At 41.2% G+C, this 26470-nt stretch overlaps 1 protein-coding gene across 2 annotated transcripts in view; it reads left to right on the plus strand.

Moving 5' to 3' along the window:
* SAMD12 (sterile alpha motif domain containing 12) overlaps nt 1-26470 on the plus strand; it is a 181519-nt gene that overhangs the window by 82456 nt on the left and 72593 nt on the right. Inside the window, exons 4-5 of one of the 2 annotated variants that reach the window (XM_030011879.2) lie at nt 4719-4859; nt 15178-15249. In XM_030011879.2, coding sequence (XP_029867739.1) covers nt 4719-4859; nt 15178-15249 — 213 coding nt within the window. The remainder of the gene's footprint in view (nt 1-4718; nt 4860-15177; nt 15250-26470) is intronic. The other variant, XM_030011880.2, reaches the window with a different exon arrangement.

Genomic DNA, 26470 nt, shown 5'->3' on the forward strand with positions numbered 1-26470 from the left:
CAGCAGCTAAGTCATATTAGAAAAAATTAGGCCATCAATCCATTATTAAGCTGGAAAGTATTTCATATTCTGTGTCTGCCCTCAGGGTGTCTCAGAACATTCCACGGCTGATCTGTCCTGAGTATGAGAGGGCTGGGGTGTAGGTGCTAAAAGATGCGTACAGATACTGGGGGAGTTGTGTTTTTTTTTAAAGCATTTGGTTTCCAGCCTTGCAGTTAGCTAGAGCCAAGGTGTAGGTGTTTGTGACTGCGATCTTTATGGTTCTGTTGGTGAAGGTGCTTTTGAAAAAAATCTCCTGGTCTCTTCTGTGCATGTAGCCACTACATCTAAGAGGTAGCACCAGTTCTGTAGCGTTGGGAAATTTTCCTGAGATGTAGGTAAAGTTCCTTTACTTGTGTCCTAGCAAAGATCAGTGTACACTCTTAGAAAATGTTACATTTGTTACATGTTCTGCTCTTGATAATATATTCTATCCAGCACTCTGAAAATTAAAAAGTCTATCCCCAATTTTTACTGTATAGCTCTCTCTCTGTTTTAACCATGTTTCTTGCCAAAATGACCGTCTTTTGTATATGCTTATTAATTTCCTTCATTAATCTTCTCTTTTTCAAAGAAAATAGATCTTTATCTTTCATCGAATCACAGAACAGCTGATGTTGGAAGGCACCTCTGGTGATCATCTAGTCCAGCCCCTTACTCAAAGCAGGGGCAACTACAGCAAGTTGCTCAGGACCTTGTTAATCAGGTTTTGAATGCTTCCAAAGACGGAGACTCCACAACCTCTCCAGACAACTGGTTTCAATGTTCAATAACCCTTACAGAGGTCTTAGCACCAAATGATAACTCTTTCAGATATGTACAGCACAGGAAGCAAGACAGTGAAGCATCCAAAATCATTGTCAGGACCTTGGCCTTAGTAAGTAAGTGGCTTTAGAGACTGATCTAGGCATTAGTGATATCTTTTCAAAGGCATCACTTAGTACCAGAATAAAAAATTACTCCAGTTCTGACTTGGATGTTGTTGTTCTGAGTGTTGAGGGGGAAGAAAGTATGGGGAAGATTGAATTTACTTAGTTCAGGTCACTTACTGCATTCTTGAAATGCCACATTTGGATGTTTGCCTTCTCGCCTCATCACTGCCTCAACATGTCACATTGGATTTGGTGCAAGAAAGAGTTAATTAAAGGCAACTTGTGCAAGCTGCTGCAGATAGTATGCGTCAAAGCATTTTTTCCAATGGCATTGTGCTTTGAGCCTAAGCTGCAGAGGAACTTGCATGCCAGGAATTGAAAAGAGACGCCTCTGTTTTGTGCACACTCAACTTCCAAAGGCAGTGTCTGGGGTAGAAAACCGATTTGAATATGAAATAAAGAGTTGCCCAGAGGAAGCAAAGAGTAATGACTATATCCATGGCCAAAAAGAGGTGGAGGGCACTGGATGAGAGGCATGGCCTCTGTCTGTCCTTTCATATTACTGTTGCTGACTCCTTGCCCTAAGATGACATGCATGTTGGCACTCTCTAAACTGATGACTTGTTTATTTTTTGTTTGCTTTCAGTTGCTAGATTGACATTACAGACCATACTCTTGGACTGCTGTACTTCCTTTATAAATTGCTTTAAGATGTTTTAGTGCGATAAGACGATATAAAAATTGAAGTCATTATTACTGTCTGTATCACCAGGGGAATTGGACAGCTGACATTGATCTGTAAGAGACTGATTTCCATATTTTGTTGTTACATTAACCCATAGAATTCTTCTTGTTTATGATTTCAGAGAAAGTTTTCCTAACCAAAAAGTCATCCTCTGTAGTGTGTAGTGCTTGAGAGACATGGAAGGGCAGAAAATATGTGAACCCTGTCATTTTTTATCTGATCAATAACATCTTGCTTTGTTAATGGTAATATCCCAGTATTTTACATTGCATTGTATCAAGATCCCACTAACCACTTCACAGAACCGTTTGTGAGCGAAATCTAGCAGTTAGTGAAGGGTATACCACTAACTGCTTGGTTTGGGGCAAATATTATGCACCCCTTTAAATTCTTGGCATTTATCTTAAATTTTTTAATTAAAATAATCATAAAAATTCTGTACTCCTTGCTGTTTTGTAAGGAAAGAGATTGAATAAGGGCCTTATCTTCCTGCGTTGAGTAACACTTTATGATGAGCTAAATTGTACCATTCATCCAAAAGCCAGAGTAATGGTAGCACAGAGGCTGCTGTGTTGCAGAGGGAGTAACTTGCTCTTTGCTATCTTCTTCTGGTTTCAGAATAAAGCCTGAGAAATCAAAGAAGGGATTTTTAATAATTAAAAAGTGCTTACAGTCATGTCGTGATTTAACCCCAGCTGGCAAATAAGGACCACACAGCTGCTCACTTACTCCCCCCTGGTGAGATGAGGGAGAGAATCGGAAGAGTAAAAGTGAGAAAAACTGTGGGCTGAGATAAAGACAGTTTAATAGGTAAAGCAAAAGCCATGCACGCAAGCAAAGCAAAACAAGGAATTCATTCACCACTTCCCATGGGCAGGCAGGTGTTCAGCCATCTCCAGGAAAGCAGGGCTTCATCACGCCTAATGGTGACTTGGGAAGACAAACGCCATCACTCCGAATGTCCCTCCTTCCTTCTTCTTCCCCCAGCTTGATATGCTGAGCATGACATCATGTGGCATGGAATATCCCTTTGGTCAGTTGGGGTCAGCTGTCCCAGCTGTGTCTCCCCCCAGCTTCTTGTGCACCCCCAGCCTACTCGCTGGTGGGGTGGGGTGAGGAGCAGAAAAGGCCTTGGCTCTGTGTAAGCACTGCTCAGCAGTAACGAAAACATCCCTGTGTTATCAACACTGTTTTCAGAACAAATCCAAAACACAGTACTATATCAGCTATTACGAAGAAAATTGACTGTATCCCAGCAGAAACCAGCACAAGTCAGAACTAGAGGAGGTAAAAAGTTGAGTCTGTTTAAAAAAGTGAATCAAACAACATGCCATTTTCAGAGGTGGTATCAATGTAGCTCCAGTGTGATTTGCTGGTATTGGCCAGGGCACCTTTGGATAGCAAATGCTTATACTGGGAATAAAGGGTCAGCAGAGCGCTGCAAGGCACTCCTCACTGTACTAGCTCACAGTAGTGGTGAAGACGAAAGAAAGTTTTGGTTTCGTTCCTAAGGTAAAGGTCTGCTTGATGCTTTGGTTCTCTGCTTGGTCCAAATACTTCCTTAGTGTTGGCTCAGCCAGTGTGCTGCCTTCCTCCTGTTTATTTACAGCATAGCTATGCCCAAAAGATGGAGTCAGAGTTCTGCTATCAAAATCTGGGGAGTGTGGATTGTTTGATTTTTTTAACATCTACAGTCTGTGTGGGACCGTGGTTCAATATTACCCTAATGGTAAAGTGTTGTGGTTTAACCCCCGCCAGCAACTAAGCACCACGCAGCCGCTCTCTTACTCCCCCTGCACCCAGTGGGATGGGGGAAAGAATCAGAAAAAAAAAGTAAAACTCATGGGTTGAGATAAGAACAGTTTAATAGAACAGAGAGGAAGAAACTAATAATGATAATAACAACAATAATAAAATGACAATAATACTAATAAAAGGATTGGAATATTCAAAACAAGTGATGCACAATGCAATTGCTCACCACTTGCCAACCGATGCCCAGTTAGTTCCTGAGCAGTGATCCCTCCCAGGCCAACTCCCCCCCAGTTTATATACTAGACATGACCTCACATGGTGTGGAATACCCCTTTGGCCACTTTGGGTCAGCTGTCCTGGCTGTGTCCCCTCCCAACTTCTAGTGCCCCTCCAGCCTTCTTGCTGGCTGGGCATGAGAAGCTGAAAATCCTTGACTTAGTCTAAACATTACTTAGCAACAATTGAAAACATCAGTGTGTTATCAACATTCTTCTCATACTGAACCCAAAACACAGCACTGTACCAGCTACTAGGAAGACAATTAACTCTATCTCAGCTGAAACCACAAACTGGGAGTGATTGCCTGCAAAGACCACAGGCTCCTTGTAGTTGGGCAAATGTCTTTTTATAGTTGGGCAAACATCTTTTTCAGGAATGATTTAGATATAACTGATAGTGTGAAGGGAAATGTCTGGCCCTTTTTTCTGTTTTGCTGTGATAGGTTACTGTTGAGAGGGATTTGGAAGGCTGGACCACAAAGTACAGGGGCCTCCTGAGAAGTGGTGCTATTACACTGTAGGCATATCTATACACTATAGACATAGCTATTCTATGATTCTATATCTGAAATGCAACAATATTCATCCTCAGTATGTTTTAAATTGATTGAATTGGTAAAATTCACTTTCACTGGTTGTTTCTTGACAGTAATGTAGATGCTTGAAAATAGGTGAGGGTCTATTTAGGCACCTGGACCAATTGTAGACTTACAGGGGATATCCCACCTGTGGGAGACCCTCTGGCACTTAAGAATGGCAATTGGTTGTCTAAAATGGCACAAGATACCTATTTTAGGTGCCTAAATGTCTCACAAAGCACCAAAACAATACAGAAAATCAAAAGAAAAGAGAGGAGTGGAACATTGATCTCTGACAGTAAGGAAGTACCTAACTGATGAAACAATAACCTCTCAGACTGAGGTATTTCAGGGCTGAGAATTTTTTCTGCAGCAAATTATCCTGTCAGAGTGAGAATATTGCATTAATGGAAATCCTTGGGTGATTTTTCTTCTTGCCGTTTGCATCCAGGCCGTGCTTTGCTGAGGCTTACTGACAAAAAGCTTGAACGAATGGGCATTGCCCAGGAAAGCCTGCGACAGCACATTCTGCAGCAAGTCCTTCAGCTGAAGGTGAGAGAAGAAGTCCGAAACCTCCAGCTACTTACACAAGGTATGAAAAATAATTTTGATATGGACAGTTATTGAGATCAGGTGGGAGAAGTTTGCCTGAGGGCATAAAAGGTGACTTGACATTCTCCCACAAGAAATGGTGCATGAAAATGTCTCATAGATTCCACATGCTTTCCAAGGTGGGAACAAAAGGTAAAATAATGCATAAATAAATAGAGATGTTCAGCTGCATGATGAATAGGCTCCATCTACAGCTTGATGGTAGTCTTACTTAAGTGTCTGCTTACTAAGATGAAAATAATTACATATAAAGGGCACAAGTAGTGAACATGCTGTCTTTACAGACATTGTACATTTTGCATTAATTGTTTACTTTCAGTGTTAGATAAAAGAGTAATCTCTGTAACCTGTTTTATGGTAAGAGCTGTCAGTGGAAAATTACCTGTTAGACTCTGTTATTTGCAGATGGCTGATTCCTTTTATATGTTGGAGTAATTTCATTGACTTGAATAGAGTTGCTTCTAATTTATGCTGCTAAGAAAATGCAAAACTGGGCTCAATATGGAGATCTTGGTTAGAAGGCAGGGAAGAAGGAGTAACAAAAGAGCTCGTACATATTTCCAGATGAGGTTAAGATGGTTTATGATGACTTGTGTTATTAGCTCTCTATTAAGGTTTTTTAACAGCTGTGGTAACATGAAAGAAAAGCAATCATTGTGGCAATAGTGTAAAGGAACATTTAGAGATTCTTCACTATATATCTGCAATACTTTCTCAATGTTAAATGTTGTTTGGTAGTCCAGTGAGATAGCATAAACCACATACTTCTGTGGTGTTTTGGTTCAGTGCCTGTTATATGTCACATCATATGAAAAAATAGTTCTTCGGTACACGCAGTGTATTTTTAACAAAATGTCCTTCACACATGACATTATGTTCCTGATTAAGCCTTGCTCACTGTGTTTGGGAAAAAACTCTCTGATTAGTTGAGTAAGCTGCATTTTATCTGAAAGAGCTGATGTCTCAACTGAATTGTTCCTTCAGGCTTTGTGTCATATGGATTGTGATGAGGAGCTTTAGGGCGTCTTCATTTTGCCATGATCTGTGAATATAAGCTCACCTTACCTTGTGTCATGTCAAAGGCAGTGCACATGCTGAAGCATCAGTGTCTTCCCCAGATGTTCAGAACTGTTCCTTTTCCCTTCATCCATTCATCCTTTCCTCCATTATTCCTACATCCTTTTCTTCAGTGTTGGCTGGGTTCTCTCTTCGCCTACATGTGGAGTGTTACTTGAGGGTTTGCCAGACTGCAAACTTCTGGTCATCAACCATCACTGTTTTAGGCCTGTTTACAGAAGTTGGGATTTTACTGATATGAGACCCACTAGCTATAAATTTGGGTCAGTTGATCACCGCCGTCCAGCTACATTTCTCCATAAACCTGTATTTGGCATTGAAAGCTATGTGTTTCCAGGCTTCTCCTTTATTGTTTCTCTCTGCTTCCCCTCTGGACACATTAACCGGTTTGTAAGTCATGATCAGTCAGACAGTGGCAACTGCCATTTCAAGGAATTCAGGGAAGCAGCCTTTGAGATTTATTCCTTGCCCATGCAGTTGAGGATACAATTATTGGACTTTTGATAAGAGGGTGAATAAACACATGCTGGACGATGAAGGCCAGGCTGGTGATAGATGCATGAATGAGTGTTTAATGTAGTCTCTCTCTGCCATGTAGAGAGAACATTGTTATTTAGTCTGGTCCCATAAAGGCATGCCACCATATGCTTTATGAAAGCCAGCACAAGCTTACAAAAAGCTGGTGGTCTGCAGCTCCTGCTGTCTTCCCCCACAGTGGCGCTGGCCATTGCGCTGCACTTCAGCTCCATTCCAGCCTTCTTAAATAGAGCTGAAGTCGTGGGGCAGCACAACAGTCCATAAAACATTCCCCTATGCAGCAGAGCTGTGTTAATCGTATGATCCCAGAGCGGGGGGACAGTGAGTGATAGAATAACAGCAGTATTCCTACCCCTTATCACCTCATTTACACCAAGGTGGAGTGTGTGTCTGTTGAAAGTGCTTGTTTGCAAGTAGTGAGGTTAAAATACAATTTCTCAACTACAGTGCAGTCTGTAAAGCTGTATGTATGTCAGTTGTTCTCCGAAACTGGTCCTGTCCCCTTGCCCAGTTTCTTCAGACTGTGTCCACTCGTATTCTTATTATGGTTTATACGTTTCTAATCCAGGTTGTTTGTTACTGGAATCGCTTTCTGTAAGTGCTTTTCTGTTTTGGAGAACATTTGGAGAACATTTTTTCTCTGAAAAGTAAGTTTCTGCCTTTTGGAAATTCCACTTGCAAAATGCAGGTCACAGTGTAGCTATTGCTATTGCTACACTGTGCTTTGCTGTCCTGCAAAAAGAGGGGGAAAAAAGCCCTTTTCTGCCTGTCAATGCACAGCTCAGGAGATCGTTAGGGGAAAGAAGCCATTAAAACCCCTTTCTGAATTTAGCACACAAGCTGGGTTGCAACCAATGAGGTCCTAATTCAGAGCCCATTGATGTCAGCAAAAAGACTTCCCCTGACTTTAGTTCATACCCCAACTGAAGCTGGAGCAAATGGGGAAAGATTTAAAAAAAATTATGTAATACTTAACAGATATTTTAAGCGGTTTTGTGTTCTGTTGCCTACAGATAGTTAACCTCATTTTAAAAACTCAGTAGAGAGCTAGCATTCTTTTCTACTCCTGTTTCAGAAAATGACTTAAAACTGTTTCATTCTTCTTCGTTCAGGACACACCATCCAGTCTGTTCTGGGGATCTTAAAGCCAGAATAGTATGTGATTGTGTAATTGAAGACTTGTCTTGAGTTTTAGGAAGACACTTCTTTGGAGTAAGAACTGCCTGATTGAGGCTATTATCAGCAGAAACGCTATTCCAACCTCCGCTAGGATAGAAGGGCACAGACCCAACTACTGAACTGTGCTTTTTTCCAGACTTGGTGATGTTGAGGAACTAATTTGACAAAATATCTTCCAATGTCTCTTGGGGAGAGCTGCACGCTGTTGGAAACGTCATTATTGTACTGTTATCACTGTAAGCCTGAGTTGAAAGATCATTTTTAAAAAAAGTCTCACATAACTACACAGAGAAGTTATTTTGAGATTTTTCAATGTGAGTCCTGCTTTTGGCTAGCATAGAAGAGACTGTCCTCAAAGTGGTAGAACAGTGCTATGTGTGATTCTGAGCAAAGTATCCATAGACAGCAATCTGCTAATAAGGCTGCGCTTAAGAAGCATTTTTGGATTTAGAATAAATGATACCTGCATTTAAGATGACGTTGGGCCCTCTCCTAAGCTACTCTCTGAGTTTCATACAGGGCAAAGTGCTACTTGAATACATTGCCAGGCCACAGAGTGTGACAAATTTTCTTCAAAAAAAGTATTTCTCCTGCTAGCAAAATGTGTTAGAATAAAGCCTTATGCTTCATTGAAAATCATCACAGCTGTTGGTACCTGTTGAAATTATTTCTTCAGTAAGTTTTCTAGTCATACTGCAGTGGTGCTCAGCTACTGAAAAACATACGTGCCCAATGATAACCACAATAAAACTGGTTTTTTTCCCTCCTTCAATTTTGAAAATAGTCCCATTCAAAACTTGTTATAGTACCCTAGCACTGTATTCTTCCAGGAGGGGAACTAGAGGGCCTTCAAAGATGCATCTCATCTTCTAAGGAAACATGAAGTAAGAGCCATGTATTCTAGTGATGGATTGTTCACTGGGTTTTAGAGGAACCTTGTAACAGAAACATTGCCTTCAGGGTCTATGTGGTGAGTAAACCAGGACCATGAAACTGTCCCTAGCTGAAACGTGTTATAAGGATTTTTATAGCATTATCAGCCTCTTGATATTAGAGTAAAGGCAGGCTTGATCAAAAATTGAGCTGTTTGGTACTGAACCCTCCCAGGCTGTCAGAAACATGGTGCTACTTCCTGTTCACCTTATCTACTTCTTCCCTGTGAATGTTGAAGGTGGGAGGAACCATGCCAGCTTGCATCACTGCATGTGAGGAGATTTGTTGTCATTTTCCATAATCAAAGCCTTGAAGTACTGGACTCACTCCCATCTTCTGAATTCCTGCATATGAAGACCTTCGCTGCTGTGGTGGCTCCAGTACACAGCATGAACGATTGGGAGTTACACACCTGCCTAAAAAGGGACTTGAGTGGTCAGAAAATTTGAGAACATGGGACCTTGCAAAGCGCAGAACTGGAAGGTCATTTGGAGTTAAAATGATTGCAGCTTGCTGTCCCCCTGCTGTGTAGGCTTTATGGATACTGAGGTATCTGAACTGCTGTTGCCTACTGTCCTTCATGTCCCTTGAAGAATTGTTGCTTGAGAACAGCACATTTCTTTGTCATCCCTGTAAAGAAGTCAGAACAACTGAGGTTTGTGATAGAGGGTCATCCTGTTACACTTCCAGGATGTACTATTTTCTTTCCTGGGTACATTCTGGACTCAAGTTTTTGGCACCTGAGGAATCATGAGTTCCTTCCGCCAGAAATACTTTCTTGTATGTTAAAAACAGCAGATGTTGCCTCTGCGAGCGTTCCAGGTAGGCAGTGTGTTCGCCTTCCCAGGCAGCTGGCAGGGGAAGCGCGTAACAGTTGGGGAATCTCAGTTTCATGTCCCTGTGGTGGTGTTCAGAGGCGTGCGGCTTTTGAAATGTTGACTGTCCTCTTACGAGGCACCCGTTCTTTTGTTTTCATTGTCTTGACCTCACCTTTTTCTTTTCCCTAACCCTGAAGCTTCCAGCTAGTCAGGAAGGGCCTTTCTTCTTATAGCACAAATTACTATGCAAATGTTTCTTGCATATGCTACATACATGGCATCTATCCAAGGCACAGAAAAAAGCAGTTGATACTACAGAAGAGCCCCAGCAAACTTAATTCCCTGCTGATTTCCTTTGCTCTGTGCTCCTGTTATGCTCTAAAATCTCTGAGAGACCTTGTGAGTTGAACACAAGGTATAGCATGGAAACACTGTCAGAAATTACCCAAAAGTAGTGGTTTATCCCTTATCATAGCATCAGAACTGTGTTCCAGGACTCAACATGCTAAATTGCCTGATTATAGGTAAAGAAATCTTTACCTTCGTCTTGATGTGGGTTTATTTTCACTGTATGTCCATATCCCTTTTACTCCTTTCCATTGTACGTCCTTTTTTCCTGTACCACTGTAGGAATCATAGCACTTGTAACACTGCTCTTCCAAGACTGTGAAATGACTTTGCTACCATCCGTTAGACTACAAAAGAGCAGGTTTTGTTGTATTTTTCCTACTCGCAGTCAAGGACATTTTCAGCAATTACAGAGGACGCGGGCTCTGGAGTCCGAAGCCATGGTTGTTCCTGAGAGGTTTTTCAGACTTTAGGCACTGTTAAGACTTCTGAAAATAATTTTTTTCAGGTTGCAAGTATGCACTGAGGGGTTCTCTATAGTTTTCATTTGGTTTAGCTGAAGCAGAATATCATATTTGGAGTGTGTATTTGAGTGCAGATAAAATGTTTAAAATACATGCATCAGTGACGATAAATATCAAATTCCATCTATGGCATCAGTTATTTGAATTTCATGTGGCTGGTTTCTAACGTGAAGAATATACTTTGCAGTGCAATCAATGGTCCCTGGTAGACCATTGAATTACTATGGTTCTGTTAGTTACCTTTTAGCTATTGCTCTGATGCTAATACATATTCATACCAAATAACTGAGTGATTCAGCTGACAGGTAAAATAAGTTCCAATACACTGGACAATACATTGTAATGCACTCTGGATAGGTTTAGCACAGAATTGTCCTTCAATATGCGTAGTATATTAGTTTGGAATATGAATAAGGAAACATGTATGCAACTATGAAATTTGTATTGATGAACTTCTATGACAAGATTTTAGCTGTATAATATTATGATGTGCTTGCATTTTTATGTGTTTCTATAAATAATACTGCAACTCAGTCTACTGGGAATGTAGTATTAGCTGTTTTGTATGATTGCAAGGACACGATTGCAGTTGTCTGGTTTTCTTATTATTTTATTAATGTTGATTTTTTTTCATTCCTGCTTTTCAAATTTCTCAGAAGTCAGTCTACTGGAAAATTTGGTCTGGAAAGTTTAGTCCTTCTGAGCTAATGCATACCCAAAACTGTCTTACATATTTGATGAATAGATGTTACATACACACACACACACACACACACACACACACACACGTATTTCCCCACTTGTGTAAACTGGAAAGAGAAAAAACAATTTTGCTCAAGGTTTAAAAAAAATTTAAAATATTGCTGTTTGTGTTGCAGCCAGTCATGAGAGACTTTCAACTGAATAGGAAAGTTTTGAGCAGTCGGAGGCTGTGATTTAACAACAGCTGTTTGTGATCAGTGCCAGTAGAAATCACTTGTTTTCACCCAGCCGAAAAGAACAGGCTGGTGAAAGGGATTCCAGGAATAGGTACAGTCTTTCACACAGAGTTTAAATAAATCAAGTCCACATATTGTAAGATGGTGCCATTTACAATGTAACATATTTGTCATTTCTAAGGAGATTTTTCCAGAAATCAGACATAGAATAGAATTAGGGATGGTAGGTTTTTTATATAAGAATTGAGGAAATTGGAGCCCTAACTATACTTCTGACCCCTTAGAAAGTACATAGAAGTGTTGACTGCTGGGCTTCTGGTTCAAAACCTGGCTGTCTTCATCAACTAACACCTTTATGGTCAAACTGAGTGGCGAGCATTGGAAATAAGAAGATAAGAAGTGCCATTCTCATTTGGATCCATATCCCTCTGTCCTAGTACTCTGCCTCTGACCATAGCAGATGTCGTTTAGGCAGAGCTCAGAATCCTGGCCGCGCTCTGTGGACCCATCTCCGTGGGCTCCCCAGCATCCAGAATTGCTGCATTAGGAAGAGTACTTCCCTGCCTAATTCTTTTAGTATCCATTGAGGATCTGTCTCATCTGTCATGAAACAAGTTGTTCACAATGAGTGTTTTTACAAACTAGCATATAGTCACTGGCAGCCTCAGTGGTGCCAAAAGTGCCAAAGACTAACTGGGCATGCCTTCATTTGGGTATCTTTTGCCTTCCACAGAGACTCTTAAGCAATCCTACTACCGCGTGCGTGCAGTAGTAGCTACACATCCTCTCTATTTCAGATACACCAATCACACTTTAGATGCATCAGATGAATTGTGCCTGTTGCTCTCCATTGACTATTACAGAAGCTCAGGATGGCTGCCAGATGTATTTGTCTACATGGTAGATGACTAAACTTAGGTGAGATCAGTTCCCACTCCCTATGCCTAGATGTAAACTCCTACGCTGAAAAAAGTTGGTCTGAAAGCTGGATGAATTGCCCTCTTCTTTGGTAACACCTTCTTTCTCATTTTATGAAACTGGTGTTGCTGACGCCTGCATGGATGCATTCTGTTTGCAAAGTGTTTCACCATATTGGCACTTCTAACAAACATGAAAGTCACTTAAAGCCTTTTTGAAAATGTAAAATAAAGTTTTGCTGTTTTGAATCCCTGAAGGTGAACGTTGCCAAATAGTTCAAAAGCATTTTTCTTCCTGTTGTTACTAGCATTTATGGCCTGTGCAATAAAGGTTTATAATTACTGAAAAGATTCAAGGGAGGCGGGAGCAAAACCCTCTCCTTTTTATGCCTTTATAAAGTTGCTTTTCTAAGTTCTGTAAAAAGAACCTGTTTTATTTAAGAGCTTCTCTTTTTTCGTTCACATTCTTTAAAAGCCTTTCTGTAATGTAATTTTAAAAATGAATGTGGTTCTATTCAAATAAAAGTTTACTCTTAATGGCTTTTATGCTTCATATGATAGAGCACCTTCATTTACTTAGTTATACATAGGCAGTCAGCAGTGTTATGAACTGTTTCTTTATTACTAAGCAGTATGCAGATCTCTGGCATCTTCCACAAAGGAAAGGGTGGATTTTTTAAACTCTTTATTTGACATGATCATAAAGCATGGGTACTAGCCCAGTGTTTTATGACATGCTCAAGTATGATTAATAATTTTAACTATGCTGGTTCCCCCTTAAGATCAATATTATAGAATTTTTCCAGTCACTATTTGAATGGATTTTAATTGAAATTGATTCCCTATAAAATAATAAATTGAAATGTATTAACAATGATCTTGTGGTCCTTGACGCTAAGGAGTTCTGAATTCTAACAAATTTCTGAACAGTTTTCAACAAATACCTGATTTTCCTCTATGCAGCCTAAGTACTCATAAAGCACCTGTAATTTTTTTTTTAAGTGCTAATTCCAGCAGATGACAGCATAAATACAGCAGCCTTAATTTGCAACATGAATGTGAATGGGAATGTGGCAGGAAATTGCTGTTTTTTAAAAAAAGTATTTTTCTCTTTGCAGTTCAGCTACAGCTGTGTTGTGTGATCCTAAAATTTAAATATATACTGTTATGCATAGTGTTACCTTCAAAGTTTTTATCAGTAAAAGTACCTCCCAGTCACCTGATTTATTAAAAGTTACCTGTACAAAGCAAGGATACATTGAGAAAATCTGCAGTGAGTAGCTCTGTAAGAACTTCAGTGTTTTTCCAGAGGTATCATCTGTAAGGGAATTGAGTCAGTCTTCGACTGTTTTTCTCATTGTCAGTGACGAGTGGAGTTTTAGGCAGTATGTACATGGCAATGCCACACAGTTCTGAAGCTCATCAACCACACTAAGGTTTCATCCACATCCTAGAGCTTATTCTCAGTTATGCTTATCCACATCGTTAAAAAAGTAGTTGGTTGACATACATTTGGCTTGTACAATGACTTCCACCTGAAGACAACCTGATTAGAAAATAGCCAGACTCAGGAATGCGCACATCATTTTATATCCAGACAGCCTGGTATAAAATGTCAGGACTCTGACTTGGCATACTCATTCAACCACACAAGAGGGCCAGAGCTCTCATCCTCAGGAACTGTAGGGATAGGCAAGTTGGAGACTTTTGTATGTGAACAAAAAGGCATGTCAGGGTTCCCCTTCAAGCTTGAGTGCAGTCTGAAGGCATATTCATTGACATGGTCTTAGAGTTTTGAGTCCTTTCCACTAGAAATAGGATTTGGATCTTCCCCGTCAGTTCATCTGGGATACCCAGCTGCCATCAGCTGGCATTTGATGATGTGAGGTGGAGTCGAAGCAACTCCAGCACCTGGGCCTTGAAACAAGTAGTTTTGCCATATTCTTTCATTCTTTACTGAGACCAGTTGGGGGGCTTACTGTCAGTAATGTCAGCTGGCAGACTCTGAAGTTTACTTGTTGGCTTTTTTGTGTTGAGAGAACACTGATATGTAGGACTTCCAGGAGCTGCATTTTGAGAGAAAGACCTGAAAGAAAAAAAGGTCTTGCACAGCAAAAAGAGGAGGTTCTTACTAACTGATTATGCCTTCGTTCAGGGAGCAGTAATTCAAAGCTTCTGTTGTTAAAATTTACTCTCCAAAGTCCTCTAAGCTGTATGGTTCTTGTTTTCTTTCCTCTTCAGCATATGTCAGAGGTAGAGATGGAGATAATCACATTTCCTTCTTTCTTTAAACTGTTAGGTCATTCCAGTCTTCCTGAGAAATAAAGAGGAAAGCCTTCTTTCTTACTCTATTTCTTTTTGTCTTTCATTCCTTTAAGAACTCCTGAGTAACTGAGGATGGTTGTTTAAGTTGAGCCAAGAGATTAGTATCTCCTGCTCTAGTTTTCCTTTGTTAATTTTCCTTTAGCCTGTGTGTTTAAAGGGCTGATTAGGCTACAGTTGTTTGGTGAGGAATTTATTTAGCTTGTTCCAGAGAGTGTAGCTATGTGAAACACTTTTCAGCCATTCCTTGTGATTTTCTGTCATAAGGTGCCATAAATAAGGTGCCTTTAAATATGGTCCAACCATATTTAAAGAATCTTGGATGCCAGAAGGAGCAATCAGCATCATCTTAGACAATGGACTGGCTTTCAAAAGCATCAGGCAATAAGGATGCAGATAGACCTTTGAAAATTCCCTACGCTGATCACGCCCACAGTGTCACAGCAGTTATAGTTCTTGGTACAAACTTTAAAGACTTTAAAGCAAACAAACTATATTTCAGATGAAAGGGACAGGAAAGAGGAAGGGAGGGATAGTCCTACCTCTAAAGCTCCACTGACAAATCAGTTGTCACCTGGGTAGTTTCTGAATGTGTCTTTCTCTAGACTCAAGAATTGCTTTAATGTGTCCAGCAGTGCAGGTGCCATCCATTCTGTTACAGCTGTTGACTGTGACACTAACCACTGATATTGTTGACTTTTGTAGATCTCTACTTAAACCTGGAGCATGGTTTTTTGAGGGTCATAGAAAAGCAGCCAGCCCTTACAGCCCATCAAGGTAACGAATGTCTTTTTGCTGGGATGTATATTCATAAAATGAGATATCTATGAGGTTTTTTGTCTTTTTCTAGGAATCTTTCCTTTAGGTGCAGAGTTTTTTTTCAGCTATCATCATGAAAACAGTGTTTTATTTTCTTCTAATCCTAATAAGCTCTTCCTAGTGTATTATTATTGTTTAGTGATATTTGCTTGCTAGGATTGTTTGTTGATAAATTTTCTTTCTCCCTTCTTAAATATCAGCTGCTGTGATAAGCACTAAAATGTGTGACCATTGCTTTGTCAGCAACTCATGTTTTTCTTTATTATACTATTACTGCTATTCTTGAGATCTCTGATTCCCTCTAGTAACAGGAATGTCACTGTGGAAACTTTACTGTACTTCTACACGGCTTAGCTGATCATATGATAATTCTGGTATGAGAATATATATTTTACTTATTTCTTCAGTGTTTTCTCTTGATCTGGATGATCAGAACCCACGCTATTTAGGTGAGGAATGTGAACAGATGCTGGGACCGGAAGAGAGGAGTCCTTCTATCACGGATGTCTCTAGGAATTAGGAGGATATAAAGCTAGTGTCTTCTTTCAGTTTCTGCTGCTTATAATTAACTTGGCTAGCGTCTTTGGGAAAGTCTTTAGCTGACTTAAAACTTGATCCATACTCTTCATGCACACAGTCTGTATCAATTCTAGCACAGTGAGCAAATAGCAAGAGTAGCTACTCTACCAGGAAGAATGTAAATTTATGTCTACCACCAGCCATGGGTTGGTTTTATCCCAATTATCTCCCTTTGAAAATCTGAGACCTCAACTTTGCTCTTGGTTTTGTGAGGGCAAATGAAGGAGTAATGCTCCATTGATTTCAGCGAAATGTGAAACTAGTTAAAATGAGAACAGGATCAACCCCATTTTTCCTCTACAGCATGAGACTATAAAGCCCATTCAAATCAATGAAGGGTACCAATGACTTTGCTGACCTTTGGATCAAATCCATAAACCTCTTTAGTAACTTAATTAAAACCACAAATACAGAAACATAAGTGTTCTGTTCCCTAATCCAACATAGGTCTTTCTAAAATTGAAAAATATGATCCCTTGCCAATTTTATTGTATCAAAAATACAATTTTGATATTTTATTCTCTTTAGAATTTTTTCTTAACTATATAAAGCCTATTTTTTGCTTGGTCTCAAAATCTCTTTTGATGATGTGCACTGCCTATGTTGTTTGCAATCCTAATTTCATAATCACTATTGAAAATGAAACCCACAAAACTTGCTTTTATCTTACTCTTTTTATGCATGTTCATTACTAAAATGGCATAATCAAAGATAAAAATGACTACACTGTCTTTTAGCTTGAGCAGTTTGAAGTGTCTCTGTTGCATCTTACATTAGCCAGCTAAAAGTTAGGTGTCTGGTTGAACTCATTGCTTGCATTACTGAAATAATCAATGAAGAACGACAGCTACCTCCAGAGATAATCTGTGCCCTTCTAAAACAGATGCCCATGATAGGTGCAATGCATTGCCCTCTGGAGGTTCCTGCCTCTGTCAGCTGGAGGACTCACCATGTAATTTGGGATAGCTAAAATTAAATAGAGGAAAAGTAGCTTTTCCCATTTTTCGCTTCTCAGCATGAAGCATAGAACAAATGACATTACCCACTTTTAATTTGACACCAGTCTTCTACTGCCTTAGTTTATTAATTTTATTGTCTTTACCTGTACCTGGTAGCAAAATTTGGTTATGCTATGCCCTTAAATGGATTTTTTTTTGCTACAATTGATAACATCGACTTTCATATTCTATTACTTTCTACGAACATTTTTTTAACTGAGCTAACTACTGCTCACTGGTAGTAGAATTAAAGCACCAACCAAAATGGCTAAAATTAATGAGTTACAAGTTCTGGGTTAAGGGGTTTGGGGGTTGTTTTCTTACTTGTAATTTAAATGGTCCTTTAGTCTGAAGCAGACAAGGACTCATTTTATATATTGTCTTGGGATAGGGTTATAACTTACCTGGGCTTTGGCAGTTTTTCTCAGACGTGAATGCTTTAATAACTACAGTTAGACAGATCCTAGTCCTCTGAGTTCTGGCTTTCATCTGGATGTGGTTGAGCCTGATACAAATATTAAACCATTATTATTATTATTATTATTATTATTATTATTATTATTATTATTATTATCTTTACTACTTTATGATTGTGGCTTTTGTTGCCTCTGTGGAGCTGGGTCCAGTCTTACACAGGAAGGCCAGGACCAGGCTGAGAGCCCCAGGTGAAATGCTCATTGGGAACTGAACTTTTGCTTTATAATTCAGAAAACTTACTGAAAACTTTTTTCCTTTCATATGATTAATTAGTACAGCCAATAAAGGCATAAGTCTTTTGAAAACCATAAACTGCATAGTTTCAGTTAAATAGAAGAGCTGGTAAAACCTATCAAAAAATGACTTGAAATAGTAACACAGAAGAATGACTGAAAAACCAAGTTTCTTCATATGTCTTTTGTTTGGGCTTTCTGTGTCGCCCTTAAAGCTCTCTTGCATTCTCATGCAGTTCATTTGTTTTATTGAATGCTAAAGCCTTTTACCATCTGCCAAAAGGTTTTATTTTGGGGTTTCCTCTTATGTGGGAGGGTGGTTTCCTCCTTCCCTTCGTGCTAGTTTCATTGCTATCTTTGGGACTCAGAGCCTACTGGAGACCTTCCTGTCTCCCTTTTATTACAGTCTCCTCCTTCCTTGCTGCAAGTTCCTGCTCCTGGGGGCAAAGAAGAAAACAAGAACTGAAGCTGCCTTTTTGAGCTGCCTGGCTGATGCAGACAGCTTTTGTTTTAACCACAGGAGTCCAGTTCCTTGAGAGCAGGGCTGTGCATACTCAGCGGCAATGTTCCCTGGGGTGGGTGTTTTTAGGAACAGTTCCTGCATGAAGGGGTGCATAACTGCCCCGTGGTTTGGCTACTGAGTGCAATGGGCTTCTGAAAAAGGGCGCTGTAACCTGTAGCATTTACTCCAAAAGCAGTTTATTCCTTTCTATTTGTTAGTCTTTTACCTCAGCACATTAATCCAACCTGTTCTGCCACTCTTAAGACATCTATAGCCATAGCCCTTTAGTTTCTTCCTTTTATGGGAACTTTTAGATGTTTATTTTTTCTATGAACATATCGATTTCCTATCTTTACCTTTCTTGTGCTGTAGAGAAAAAGAAATCAAATTGGAGGTGTTATACTGCAGAGGGATAGAATTGCATCTTTTTTTTTCCTTCCTGAGAGCAAAATAAAGTAGATGCCAGTCTGGGTTTTTCAACATAGCTCTCAAGGATGCAGGGAATACAGCTGCAGTGGGATGTGAGTATCCAGGTGCCGAGCCATGAACATGGCAGGAGGAGGCTGCAAGTCCTGGTCAGGCACCTCCATTTCAATCTGTGCTGTGGAGCTCTTCAGGTACCTGCCATCATCTCTCCTCAAAGTAGACGCTATGTGGGGGAAAGAAAGGGTCCTGCCTTTTCCCTTCAGCCTCTGCCTGCTGGGAGTGAGAGCAGTCTCTGTCTGAGGAGCGTGCAGTCCTGTTACTGCCTGTCCTAATTTGCTGTACAGCTGAGCCTGTGACCGGAGGCAGTCTGAATGTGGAAGGTGCAGGCACAGGGAGTTGCGCTGGGTGTCAGATCACCTCCTGAGAGCTCTGCCAGGATCCATATCAACCACATTATGCCTCTGCTGAGTGCATTTCTGGCTTTCCTTTTTTGATTTTTTTTTTAATCACTGGTATTACACCAACCACCATGTCAGGTAGTAATAGGAATGTAATATTATTTCATTTGTGATTAGCTCATCTCTTGGACTCTGAGATGTTCTAACCTCTGTCCTTCCGTCATCAACCAGCTCTCTTCGAAGCTCTATCCTTTAGTTTATTTACTCTCCCTCTGTAATTGAGAACTTTATTGTTGATCACCATAAAAAATTGTCAGTGCTTAAAAATAAATGATCCATCTTCCATCCCTTCAGTGCATCTAGTTTTTATGACTATAGGAATCTAATGAAAGGTTGAAATAGGGGGAGATGAGGAGGATGAGGGTGTCCCAGGGTGTTACCTAAATGTCTGATCTACAGATGAAAAGGGATGCTGGGATTTCTGTTCAGGAAAGTGCCAGTAAAACTGCTTATTTCTTAGCACTGGATATTTTAATGACATTCAATTCCAAACTCCAGGTACAGCATTACACAGAGAGGTCAGTGGTGCCCATTTCTAACAGCAGAATGGTGCAACATAGCACAGCAGCCTGAGATGGCATTCTCCCGAAAAATAAGAAGGCTGTGTGAAAAAATTTCAAGCAGGAGACACCCATATCTCCTCATTTAGAAAGCAAGGCATTGTACTTCTGAATAAACACAGTTTTCCATGTTCTGTCCGTCACACAGATGCACACACATGCACATACTCTAATTGGATAAAAACGTAAACAGTAAATTAAGGATATGATTAAAAATTAAACAGCCACTGCAGAAACCATCAATAGTAAGTGCTTATTAACTTACATATAACAGCATGCTGGTGTGATAGCTTCAAATTGGCTGCTGAAACTGATTTGCAGCAAATAAGGCCAGCTTTCCAAAAGGATATTTCTGGGTTTCGGTAATCAGACCCTCAGCTCTGATTGCTTGTTTTGTGCCTTCACAATTTTTGCCAGCCTTTTTAAGTACCTGATAATATGCATGACTTTTTTCAACTATAGTGGGCAATATGCTTAATCCTTCACCTCTGGTGCTTAGCAGAATGAGACAGTATGGGTCTGATCCAGCTTTGTCCCTTCTCATGCATTGTGAGACTTCTACGATTTGCCCCTCATCTCCATCCCGTTTTTCTGCAGGGCTTCACCAGAGCCCCTGTCCATTCTCTGACCCACCTTGCTGGATGTTTGTTTATGTATGTGTTGCATGATAAGCTGAAGGGCAAAGCTGATCTATACATATTCACCTGCCCATCCGAGTGCCACATCCACACATGCACACTTGTGATCTGCAGACCAACTCCATCTGGCACTGCATGGCAGAGGCTGCAGTTTCTGGAAGGGGCACCCGCCAGCTCCATAGTTCTTTTCCATCCCCTCTTATAACATTTATGCCCTACTGTCTTGTGCATCCTGCAAGTGGAGTCCTGTGTGTCAGAGGACAAGATGTTCGGCCATCTTGCTTCGTTAGAGTCAGCATGGTTTCGAGCTAGAGTAAGTGATTCTCAGTACAACTGTTACAGCCTGGATTCAACACCGGCAGCTCAACGTTAGCTTTAAATGTTTAGGGGGAAGTTGAAACAAGGTTAGAGACCTCTCAAAATTGGGACTAGTCTGGAAGGGCTGAGCAAAGCAGGATCTTTTGCAGTGAGCTCTGTCTTCTTGGATGTTTGCTTTTTAGGTGGGTTGGGTAATATGGATATGTGACCAGTATACAAAAGAGCTTTTGCTTACTTGTTTCCTGCCTTCATATGGCCCAAACTGAGTGCTGCTCACTCCAGAAAGCAGCTGAACTTTGTGCTTGTTATCTGCGTCTCCTGTGTTCATTTAGGCTGGGGACCTCCTTCCCTCTTTTCCCCTGCCAGTCAAAAGCAAGAAATGAATGGGTGTTACTCAAGTTAAAGATATATAGCCAGCCCAATATCAGTGGGTTGTATATATCCTGTAAAAAAAATTTTTACTCTAATTCTACCTTCCTGTGAGAAAGTAGCACATCCCCTGAATGGCTGCCAAACTCCTTGAATGTGGCTGCAGGTGGCTCAAACGTGGTTTTTGTTAAAACACAGCTGGGAGATGATTTCTGTCATGAACACCTCAGTCCTGTCAACTGTTTCTGTGCTTGTTCTGCTCCAGTTGCTATGGTCCATATTTGGAGCCATACAGTGGGTGGCTCTTTGGTAGCTGCGAGCATTGTAGTTCAACATTGGCTGCAGCCGCACTTTGGGAACCTGGACAAATGAGTGGCAAATACCGGAGCAGCTGTTCTCTGTTCAGGGTTGCCTTCAGTCACTTAGACCACTGACTTGCGTTTTGTGGGATATGAAGGCTGCCCTGGTTGGGGTATTCACAGTGGGAGTTTCTGGATATAGCAGGAGGATAGTATGGGAACGGGTGGTGTAGCTCTACGAAAGTGGAGGATGTAATAGGTGTGAACCAGGTCTGAGATGCAGAGTGGGGTGCCTGCAGCTGCTGAGAGCCACTGCTGGAGCCAGGATCCTGGACTGGGTGGACTCAGTATGGGCTTCGCTCTTGCTTTCAGTGCTTTGTTTCCTGACTTCGCCAAAACCTTTCCAACATAGCTGCATCCCTGTCTCAGCCATCAATTCTCAGATTGTGAAGAGAAGGGAGAGGAAGCCAAGGGTACACAACGTGCCCAGGTGGGAGACAGAGAACAAGGTCGGAAATCCACTGGCATAGGCTGGTAGAGCTGAATTGCTGTCAGCAGCAGAGGGAAACCTCTCCAGAGTGGTCTCAACTGTACAGAATACCACAGGGAACAATTCCTTCTTTTTCAATGTCACATCAGAGCTAGGTGCTTAACAGATGTGCCAAACAGAAAATAAAATTCATCCATGCCCAGTTGTATGGGTTTTAGTATCTCTAGCTCCTATTTAGAACTATTCTCTTTATTGTCCAACTTAGGCTGTGTATAAATGAGGAGGCAATTTCATTTAAAATTAAGGGAAGACAGGGACAAATAAACTGTTACAAGTGCAAACCGATCTTGTGAGCTTTAAAAGCATTGTTTGGCATCTTCAGCTTTTTGGTTCAGAGCTGTGTCTGAGATAGGAAAAATGTCAAACAAGTCAAAGAGGCAATGTTGAACCATACTGGCAGTACTGAAGCATGATTTTGTACATGTTACAGCTTGAATAGCTTGAAATTTTAAAACCTGTGTTAGAATTGCAAAAGCATGAAATAGAAGCTTTTTTAAGCCAGCAACGTTTGCTTAAAAGTTATTGCAACACAGACCTGAATATCAAAAGCTGATTTTATTCACATCTACCCCATTCCTTTTTCTGGCCCCCAGCACACACTTGGATTCTATGGGGGATGAGGCAGCAAGTGCTTCTGCGGCTTTTTTTCACAGCAAGGTCATGGGGTTTTTTTTCCTTCCTCTTAAAAAAAATCAAAGAACTAAAAATTGTGTTAACATACTGCAGTATTTCCAACAGTTGCAAACTGTGCAGTGCAAAGTGGGTATAAAATATTTAATGTGTTTTTAAATTAAAACTGTGCTTCATATTTACTTTTTTAAAGAAAAGTACATTGGATTTATTTGAACTTCGGACAGCAAAGTCAGATCTTACAGGTTCTTGCAATTATTTAAATTCATATTTTTCAATGTATAGCAGTGAGTATTTGCTGCTGAAATGCAAAGGAAGTCAGACAACAGAATTGGTGAAAGTCACTGGTTAAACACCTGTTGTTGAAGAGCTAAACTCTTTTTTTACTTCTGCAGGTGTAGAGATAATATCTTTTTCATGTTTGTTCAGCTATTTCAATTCAGTGACTAGTTCATTCAGAAGTAACAAACCACTTGGGAGAAAAAAAAGCTGAAAAGCTTGTTTTCCTCTTTTAATCTATAAACAAAATCTGTGCAGTAGAGGATAAGATCTACCAGTTCTGCGATCTTGAGAAATATGGCAGCCAGAACTGACATTCAGTTCACCATGGTAATGCTTCCTTGCTTAATGAGACTGATTACTTAAAAAGTATAATAAGCTTATTTTTGCCCTGATTATGTAGTTTATTTGGAAAATACTGTTCCTCAACATTTTTATTGCATTTCACTTTTACACAGAAAGATCTATTTTATAACTAGAACCTAACATGAATCCCAAATAAACCTGCCTAGCATACTCTATCATTACTCATGCCCAAATATAATGAGAACATAAGGAATGAAAATCAGTCAAGAGTTGTGTATAAAAGTGCTAATCCTGTAAATAAACGTGTAGGCTGTGGTAACTGAAAAAGAAATGACATACTTATTGATACATGCTATATTTGGATAAGGAAAGAACAACAGACATCATCTACCTGGACTTGTGCAAAGCGTTTGACACTGTCCCACACAATATCCTTGTCTCTAAATTGGAGAGAAAGGATTTGACAGATGGACCACTCGGTAGATAAGGAATTGGCTGGATGGTTACACTCAAAGAGTTGCGGTCAATGGCTCGATGTCCAAGTGGAGACCAGTGACGAGTGGTGTTCCTCAGGGGTTGGTATTGGGACCAGCTCAGGGGCTGGTATTGGGACCAGCCCTGTTTAACATCTTTGTCGGCGACAAGGACAGTGGGATTGAGCGCACCCTCGGCAGGTTTGCCGACGACAGCAAGCTGCGTGGTGCGGTTGACACGCTGGAGGGAAGGGGTGCCATCCAGAGGGACCTTGACAAGCTTGAGAGGTGAGCCTGTGTGAACCTCATGAAGTTCAACAAGGCCAAGTGCAAGGTCCTGCACATGGGTTGGGGCAATCCCAAGCACAAATACAGGCTGGGCAATGAGTGGATTGAGAGCAGCCCTGAAGAGAAGGACTGGGGGGTATTAGTAGATGAAAAACTGAATATGAGCCAGCAATGTGCGCTCGCAGGTCAGAAAGCCAATCACATTCTGGGCTGCATCAAAAGAAGTGTGGCTAGCACGTTGAGAGAGGTGATTCTCCCCCTCTACTCCACCTTGGAGTACTGTGTTCAGCTCTGGGGCCCACAACATAAGAAAGACATGGACCTGCTCGAGCTGGTCCAGAGGAAGGCCACAAAGATGATCAGGGGTCTGGAGCACCTCTCCTATGAAGACAGGCTGAGAGAGTTGGGGTTGTTCAGCCTGGAGAAGAGAAGGCTCCAGGGAGACCTTATAGCAGCCTTTTAGTACCTAAAGGCGGCCTACAAGAAAGACAGGGAGGGACTCTAACAGGGAGTGTAGTGATAGGGCATGGGGTAATGGTTTTAAACTGAAAGAGGGCAGATTTAGGTTAGATGTAAGGAAGCAGTTCTTCACTGTGAGGGTGGTGAGGCACTGGAACAGGTTGCCCAGAGAGGCTGTGGATGCCCCATCCCTGGCAGTGTTCAAGGCCAGGTTGGATGGGGCTTTGAGCAACCTGGTCTAGTGGAAGGTGTCCCTGCCCATGGCAGGGGGGTTGGAACTAGATGGTCCTTAAGGTCCCTTCCAACCCAAGCCATTCTATGAGTCTATGATTTAAATTTATGTCAACAAGCTGACAATTTCAGTATTAACATCTGGAGTCTACTGCCCACAAACTTAGGACAAGTAGTTTTTGTATTTCTGGAATAGTTAACGGAAGTATTGATATGAAACATCCAAGGGGTAAGGAGCATTTTAACTATCAAGAACTATTAACAGAAAGCAGTTGTATGGAGGACACAGAGGAACAAGTACACTTTTCTGGTTTAGAGTCCAGGCACACGAAGGACAAGGAAGTAGCTAGGAGGAGCCAACATGGGTTTACTGAAGGCAAAACACCCTGATTGCCTTCTGTCATGAGAAGACTAACTGTGTGGACAAGGGAGGAGCAGGGCATGTTGTATACCTTGACTTTACAAACACCTTTGACGTGGCCTCCCACAGTGTCCTTGTAGCCAAATTGCTGATTTATAGTGCAGATAAGGGGACAAGAAGTGGATGGAGAACCAAGTGGCATCCCTAAGGCATTGATACAGGGGACAACACTGTCCAAATACCTTTGTTAGTGACCATGATGATGAGACAGGGTGCACCCTCAGCAAATTTGTGGGATGTTACCTAGTTGGGGACAGCACTTGATATGCTGGAGGGCAGCACTATCACTCAGAGGGATCTGGACAGACTGGAGAAGTGGGCTGACGGAGACCTTAGGAAGTTCAACAGACACAAATACAGAGTCCTGCATCTGTGATGGAATAACTCCCTGCACCAGTACAGGCTGGGGGCTGTCTGGCTGGGGAGCATGTTGCTGAAAAATACCTTGGGGTCTTGATAAATAACAGTTTAAATACAAACAAGCAGTGTGCCCTTGCTGCAAAGTAGAACAACAACATACTGGGCTGTACAAGCAGCAGTGTAGCCAGCAGGTCAAGGGAAATCATGGTTCCCTTCCGTTTGGCACTAGTGAGATGACATCTTGAGCAGTCTGTGCAGTTTTGCACTCAGGACAAGAAAGACATTGTCAAACTAGAGTGAGTCAATGGATAGGTCACCAAGGTTGTCAGGGGCTGGAGCACATGATGTAGGAAAAGAGGGTGAGGGCTGGGTTTGTTCAGCTTGCAGACAAGTTTTGGGGGGTCTTACTGCTGTCTGCAGCTGACTGTTGGGAGGGCACAGAAAAGGCAGAACCATGTTCTTCTCAGATGTGCATGGGGCCAGAATGAGAGGCAATGGGCACAAGTTGTAATACAGAAAATTCTAACTGAATATAAGGGGGGGGGGGGGGGGGGGGAGAATGGTTGAACAGTGGAACAGGCCCAGAGAATGTCCATCCTTGTAGATATTCCAAACTTGACTGGAAACTGCCCAAGGCAACCTGCTCTAACACTAATCCTGCTCTGAGCAAGGGGTTAGACTAGAGACCTCCAGAGGTGCCTTCCATCCTGCACGGTTCTGTGATTGATAGATGCCAGTGTGTGAGCTAATTGCCAGAGCTTCCCTTTGTGGGTCACTACAGGAAAAGTAGGAACCATTGGAGACGTTTTATGTGATTTGTTTTAGGCATCTACTATGGTGTAAGCTGAATCTCACTCTGGGAGATCCTGATCTCTTCTCTGGAGTGACAAGCTGAATAGATGCGTACCCTTGGTCAAGTGAATCTTGTCTAGACTGTCTAATAAGAGTTAAAATCTAAAGAGGGTTACTTTTGTTTCTGAGGGCAAAGGAATTTAGTAAAGGAGTTTATGCTTTATTCTGAGTCATCAGAAGGAAGTGGTTGAGAATTTGAAGACAGAAGGCAATGTGAGTGAAAATGATCACAAAAGAGTTTCTGATCTGAAAGAGAGGAAGGAATGAGTAAAAGCAGCTGAATAATGTCAAAAGACTTTAAAAGAGCTGGTTTCTTTGAAGTTTGGAATAGATAGGTAAGGGCTGCGAAGGGAGGGAAAAGAAAGTTCAAGGGAACTAATGGGTTTTTGGAAGACAAGATACTACAGACATGGCAGCAGACTGTCCCATTGAAGGAGGAAGATACAAAATACCACAAGTACTTCAGGCCCTCT

Source organism: Aquila chrysaetos, chromosome 4 (genome assembly GCF_900496995.4).
Source record: "Aquila chrysaetos chrysaetos chromosome 4, bAquChr1.4, whole genome shotgun sequence".
Taxonomy (NCBI): Eukaryota; Metazoa; Chordata; class Aves; order Accipitriformes; family Accipitridae; genus Aquila; species Aquila chrysaetos.